We start from the raw sequence: 6,478 nt of genomic DNA, 5'->3' as shown, positions 1-6,478 counted from the left end.
AGATACATGGGGTGTGTTGTGGGGGGCACCGGGCATCCTGGGGTGCACTGGGATGGAGTGAGGAGGGTCGTAGTGAGAACTGGGACGTACTGTATGCCCCAGGGCACTGGGGTTCACTGGACTGTGTGGTGGGAACGCTGGGAGCGCTGGGGGCACGGGAAGCATGGAGGGCACTGGAGGCATTGGGAGCACCGGGAACACGGGGAACATTGACGTCACTGGGGGCACTGGGAGCACTGGGGGGGTCACTGGGGGCAGTGGCAGCACTAGGGGGGTCACTGGGATCACTGGGGGGGTCACTGGGATCACTGGGAGCACTGAGGAAGCACTGAGAGCACTGCTCGGCGGGGCTGGCAGGGGGCGCGCCCCGCTCCCGCCATCCTGCCCAGTCCGCTTCCTTCCCACAACCCCCCGCGGCAGAGCGGCGCGCTGGCCCCGCCCTGCCCTCGTCTCTATGCTCCCGCGCTGGCTCGCCAATGGGGGCGGGCGTCGGTGGCACTCCCGGCGTGCCCCGCGCCGGGGCAATATGGCGGCTCCCATGGCCGCGGCCGTCGCCCGCGCCCTGCGCTGGGGCAGCGGGGCCGCCGCGACGGGGCCGCTCCTGCTGCGAATAGGTGCGGCGGGGCCGTGGGAGTGCTTCGGGGGGCGGCCGGGGACGTGAGGCGGCGGGCAGGAGCGGGGCGGGCGCTATGAGGCTGGCACAGAGGCCCTGTAGAGGCTGCGGGGCAGCAGCGCTGCCCGGGCGCTGCTGCGTGAGGAGGGAGGGGACAGCGCGATTTTGGGAGGTTTTCGGTACGTTTTCGGTATATGCTGTGTTTGCTGGTGGTGTCCTTCCAGGCTGCCTCCCGGGGAGCCGCTGGAGCGAGAACTGGGAGCTGGGAACTGGAGCAGCGCTGGGCAGGGTCCTGAGCGTCCCTGCCCGCTGGAACGGGAGCAGCTCGGCGCTGGGCAGCTTCCTGGGCATCCCCGCCGAGGCACCGCCCACCCCTCTGGGCCAGCACCCGCCACCCGTGGCCACCAGCAAAGGTGAGATGGTACCCGGTGCTGCCCGACCCGCCCAGGGGGTTTAGCAGCACTCAAGTCCCTCCTTTCCCTGGCAGAGGAGCAGAAGCGGCTGTTGCAGCACCGGCCCGACCAGCCCAAGAACCCCAAGGTGCTGAGGATCGCCATCATCGGCGCCCCCAACGCCGGAAAATCCACGCTCTCCAATCAGCTCCTGGGCAGGAAGGTGAGGCTGGGCTGGAGAAGCAAGTTCAGGCTGATAAATTGCCTTTTTTTTTTTTTTTTTTGCCATATTCTGGCTGTGTAACATGTTTAATTTCCTGCAGGTTTTTCCAGTCTCCAAGAAGGTTCACACGACCCGGTGCAAAGCCAGGGGTGTCATCACACGCGAGGACACACAGCTGGTGAGCTCCCAGAGCTGCTCCTGCCTGGGGCACTGGGCAGTGTGAGCCAGAAAGGGCAGGGTTTGCTCATCTCTGTCCTGTGGGATCACTCCTCGTTGCACAAATACGAGTTTTACCCTGACCACTAACCACAGGCAAACTTACAGGATCTCTCTTTCCTCTTTCTAGATCATTCTGGACACACCTGGCCTTACTAATCCATTAAAAGTCAAAAGGTATCACCACTGGAGTGGGGAGAGGGAGGCTCCTGCCTGTCAAGCGTTGATAAAACCAGAATGTGATTTTTCACTGTGCAGAGTTTGTAAAATAGGAGTGGCAGGAATGTGTATTTTTAGCCTTATTTTGCCTCATTTATGGTTGCAATTTCAGTAGCACGCAGAGCCTGTGACATCCCTGTTGAGTTTGTTTCTGCATATGGGACAAGGGATGTCACAGCCCCTAAAACAGCTTTGTGGCATCTGGGATGAGGGAAAACTCTGTTTTTTTCCCCCACTTTGAGGGGAAGGAACACAATTGTAACTGTGTCTGGTTGACTCATTTTCATCTATCTTTCAGACATAATTTAGAGAAAGCCATGCTGACAGACCCGTGGGACAGCATGAAACATGCAGATTTAGGTGGGTTCTCAACTCCTCTTGGAACAAACCAAACCCTTTTCTGCCACACAAGTTTACAGCTGTGGTGTCTGGGTGTTTGCTGGGCAGCCCTGGGAGTGTGAGCTAGGAGGGAAGGGCAGAGAAAAGCTTTAGAATGTTGAGCTGAGGAGTGGATAAGGATTGCCTGGTGCTGAGACAGGGCAGCTTAGGTTAATAATTGGGCTTGGATGTTAAGTTTTAGCACGTATGATGTCATTTTGATGGCAGCATTTTAGTGTTTTACCAATTAAAACTCTTCTTTTTGTGATCTCCTGTGGAAGAGAGAGAAGGAGCAGGAGGAGGGGGGTGACCACAGACTCTAAAGCTGCAAGTGAACATTCTGGAAAAGGCAGGTTCATCCTATTTCCCTCCCTCTCTCCTGGCAGTTCTGGTTTTGGTGGACGTGTCAGATCACTGGACAAGGAATGCTCTGAGCAAGGAGGTGCTGAAGTGTCTGTCACGGTTTCCCCACATCCCCAGTGTCCTGGTCCTGAACAAGGTAAATCCTACTCATTCTTCCTGCCTTCTTCAGACACCACCTGACAACAGCAGCCATGGTTTTTTTGGGTCCCTGGTTTGTTAAAGGGCACTGGTTTCCCCCTCTGCTCCAGCATATTGCAGTGTGTGTGTGTACATGTTGCATGCACTGGTGCTTTGCTGCAGCCTGGGGTTTAAATCCACCTGGGAAGAGGAGCTGAGTGGGGTTGGCCAGAGAGAATCTCAGCAGAGCTGACAGGTTCTCAGCGTTTGGACAAACTGTGCTGGCACTGGTGACACGCTACTGGTCACCAAACTGTCCTGTCCTATTGCAGGAGCCTTGTCCTGCAGCAGCTGCTTCCCTGAGTGGTTTATTCTGGCTCCTTTAGATCCAGGGCCCAGCTGCTCAGCTCGTTTAGGACAAATCCTGACACCTTTCCCTGACTTTAGGTGGACATACTAAAGAAGAAGTATCTCCTGCTGGACATAGTAACTGACCTAACAGAGGGAATTGTAAATGGAAAGAAACTAGAAGTGAAATCTGCATTTAAAGCTGATTCCAGTTCTTCAGCCAAGCCTCCTCTTCAAATCACTCGGGCTTTTCCTCCTGGGAGCAGGGCCCCAGAGTCTCCCTGTCGGCAGGAAACGGATCAGGCCCGGGAAGACTCTGGTTTGGACAACAGCAGTGGTGTGAGGGATGCTAAATCCAGCCCTATCACAGAGGAAGCCCAAGGGCCAAAGCACTATGGACACAAGGATCTAAAAGATATGAAAGGCTGGCCACACTTTCGGGAGATCTTCATGTTGGCAGCTCGCAGTGGGGAGGAGGTGGATACACTCAAGGTAACTCAGAGCTTGTGTCACACCTTGAGACTGGTGTGGGACCCCAGCACTTCATCCTGAGCTTAATCTGTGAGGAAGTAGCAGAGCTGCTGTTCCTGGCCTGGGATGGGGGGAAAGTGTTGTGGGGATAACATGGAGATGTGTCTGTATTGCATTTCCAGAGTTTTCTGTACAAAACTCTCATTTGGGGCTCTCCAAAAAGCAGCTTGCTCAGAACAATGACCACCCACCATTCATTCTTTCAGCTCCAGGGGTGCTGTGGGCTTTTGTAACTCACACAGACGGCTCTAGGGAGGGGTGACCCTTTGGCAGGGCAGGAGTTTCAGAGCTTCCTTTTTTCCTTTCCCTGCCAAAAATACCAAACTCCTGCTCTGGTGCCAGGCCAGCAGCAGTGCCCTCACTGCAGAACGAGCACAGGGGTGTTGGCACCTGACAAGTGGTACCTGACAGCTGATAGGGGTGTGTGTGTTGTGCCCACAGCAGTACCTCCTGATGCAAGCCAAGCCAGGCCCCTGGGAGTTCCACAGCGACGTCCTGACCAGCCAGTCACCTCAGGAAGTCTGTGACAACATCATCAGGGAGAAGGTCCTGGAGTACCTGCCCTTGGAGGTGCCCTATGGTGTGACTCAGGTGGGAAGTGTGCACAGGCAGATCTGCCCACGAGCTGTTTAACTGGAAACATTGGGCTGTGTGATGAGAATCCCTTCATTTGGATCTGTGGAATCTGGGGTGACTCAGTATTTGCACTTCAGGTGCTGTGAGGCCCTCCGTGTGCTGGTGTCTCCAAGGGAGTGGTCTTTTTGGTTCCTGAGGGTTTTCCAGGATTGCTAAGTGCACTCTTGCTGTTGCAGGTGACAGAGATGTGGGAGGAAGGAGAATGTGGGGAGCTCCTCATCGTGCAGAACCTTTTGGTCCCAAGGAAGGCTCATATGGTGAGCGATGGAAGAGAGCTGGGGCACTGGGGAGGGTGAAGGGAGGTTCCCTTATTCCAGCACATGTGCATCCTTGCTGTGATCCCCTCTCCCCCTCCTTTGGGAAGAGCCACATGCCTGACACAGACTATTCAGCAGTAGCTTACACCTCCCTGGAGTAGCCCATGGTTTGATCTTGGAATTTCCCTTGCTGCTTGTGGCCGTGCTGTCCTCCTTGGGCAATTCCTCCCTGCAGCTGGGCAATGTAAGGATGAGTCTGATGATGTCTTCTCTGGGTTTTAATGCAGAGGATGTTGATTGGAAGAGGAGGGAAAGTCATCAGCAGGATTGCTCAGGAGGCTGGGCAGGACCTGATGAATGCTTTCCTGTGTGACGTCCGCTTGAAGCTCAGGGTGGAGGTGAAGAGTTGAGTGTTTTAAGAGCCCCTGAACTCTCTGATCATCTGGAGAAGCAGATCCTATATTCCCCTGCGGATATCTTGGCACCTCTGTTCAGTCCAGAAACAGAGCATAATGGACTTAATATAGTGGGCTGAAGTGGAATATATTATTCTTTGAGAGAATGGCCCAAACTGCAATAGATCTTCAGATTCTCTACTGCACCTGGCCTTGTGGAAGCTGGGATGGACATCAAAGAACCAGCTGCACCCATGGTTCTGCATTTACAGAGCTACCATCCACCTCTTTTGGGCTGTGTCCTGCATTCTTGCTCACAGGTTTTTATCCCTGGAAGTTCAGGAGCATCTCCTGTCTTTTAGCAGACACAGGGTTGCAGTGAAGGATGATTAGCACACATTTATCTTCTCTTCTGAAGGCTGAACCACTCCAGTGTGATCACACAGGAGGAACACGCTACCCCAGCCCACACTGTGGTCTTACATTGGCTTTGCTCCCTGCCCTGTTGAAGTTCATGCTTGTAGGGGATCAGTTTAAGGGATTTGCTGGCAGCTGAAACATCTGTAATGCCTGAAGGGCTTGTCTGTTGTGCAAAACCAGCACGGACCCCCTTTTTTAGGAATTTGAATACTTTATTGCACCGGAGTTATTTCAAAACCCTTATTCTTTGCACCAAGGCTGCAGATACAAACATAGAAACTGTTGCAGCTAAAGAAAAGCCCAAAGTGGGAACAGCAGCAGGTTCTGCAGCTCGGGGGCAACGGGTTGGGGATGGAGAGTAACTGGCATGGATGAGGCTAGAGGAGCAGGGCTGGACCAGTGAAAGAGATGCTGTTACCATTCTGAGCTGCTGAAGGATTCTGGAGTGTGAGATATCTCAAAACCGGGTTGGGAAGCCTCCACAGAGTGTCCTTCCTTGTTTCCCAGGATGTAGGGGCTGCTGTGGTCCCTTGGACGCTGCTCTCCAACTTTTGTATTTTCCTTGCAATAAAATGAGGTCCCAGCACAAGTCGTTGTTCTCTCCTTTCTTCCTCACAGCCATCACCTTCCCTCCGTTTTATTCCAACCCAAAGCTTTTATGTCATTCCTCCTCCCCAGCTGAGCTTAGATCCCATTTCCTGAGCTGTGACATCTAAAGGTTACACCCTGTAGGGGAAAAAAGCTGGGTAAGTGCGGTTGGAGGTGTCTCAAGGGCTGGGGTACAAAAACAAGGCTGTCCCCTCTGTGTGGCCACGTCATGGGAGCCTCAGGGTTTCATTGTGCTGCCGCAAAGCATCCCAGGCTGCTTCCGGGCAGGAGAAGGGATGGATCCGAGTGCCCAGGGCAACAGCCAGTCCTGGGGGCAGTGGAAATGTGCCCAGCATGGGAAGAGGTGAAGTTTTGTGCCTTCCTGACTTGCAGCTTCTTAACGAGCTTTGATTGTTAGGTTAATTATCCCATTGCAAGACAATCGCGAGTGCAAACTGCCCTTTCCCCAAGGGGAACAAACCTTCCCAGAGCTCAGGGTACTCTGACTGACCCCGGGCACTGATGAGGACACTGCCGAGGCCCCCTTGGTGTGGGCAGCGTTGGGGCCGTGGTGGAGCCCCCTGTGTCCCCCCCCCACCTTCGTGATCCTCCCGTGTCCCCTCCATGTCCCTTTCTGTGTCTCCCCGTGTCCCCCCATATGTCCCTCCCATGCTCCTCTGTATGTCCCTCTCATATCCCTCACAATGTCCCCCTGCGTCCCCTCCATGTTCCCCCTTTCCCCCCGTGTTCCCCTTTGTCCCCCCATGTCCTCCCTATGTCCT

At 54.6% G+C, this 6,478-nt stretch overlaps 1 protein-coding gene across 1 annotated transcript; it reads left to right on the top strand.

The window, feature by feature from the left end:
- The first annotated feature begins 517 nt into the window (after positions 1 to 517).
- Positions 518 to 5,697, top strand: ERAL1 (Era like 12S mitochondrial rRNA chaperone 1). The gene is made up of 11 exons (XM_027660265.1): positions 518 to 614; positions 838 to 1,026; positions 1,101 to 1,228; positions 1,329 to 1,406; positions 1,575 to 1,621; positions 1,962 to 2,023; positions 2,428 to 2,540; positions 2,969 to 3,361; positions 3,842 to 3,991; positions 4,213 to 4,293; positions 4,581 to 5,697. Exons 1-11 carry the CDS (start codon positions 527 to 529, stop codon positions 4,701 to 4,703), a joined length of 1,452 nt encoding a protein of 483 aa, XP_027516066.1. The 5' UTR covers positions 518 to 526; the 3' UTR covers positions 4,704 to 5,697.
- The last annotated feature ends 781 nt before the right edge of the window (positions 5,698 to 6,478 follow it).

The sequence above is a fragment of the Corapipo altera genome, unplaced genomic scaffold (genome assembly GCF_003945725.1).
Source record: "Corapipo altera isolate COAL_440 unplaced genomic scaffold, ASM394572v1 271, whole genome shotgun sequence".
In the NCBI taxonomy this organism is placed as follows: Eukaryota; Metazoa; Chordata; class Aves; order Passeriformes; family Pipridae; genus Corapipo; species Corapipo altera.
Note: the sequence above shows the minus strand (reverse complement) of the source record. Positions and strands in the feature narration are given on the sequence as shown.

What these genes read in the sequence shown, in the direction of transcription:
- ERAL1 (XM_027660265.1), top strand. Translation starts at nt 527, where the DNA reads ATGGCGGCTCCCATGGCCGCGGCCGTCGCCCGCGCCCTGCGCTGGGGC. An exon ending in CATGAAACATGCAGATTTAG is followed by an intron (nt 2,024 to 2,427) that starts GTGGGTTCTCAA and finishes CTCTCCTGGCAG; the next exon opens with TTCTGGTTTTGGTGGACGTG. An exon ending in TGCCCTATGGTGTGACTCAG is followed by an intron (nt 3,992 to 4,212) that starts GTGGGAAGTGTG and finishes TTGCTGTTGCAG; the next exon opens with GTGACAGAGATGTGGGAGGA.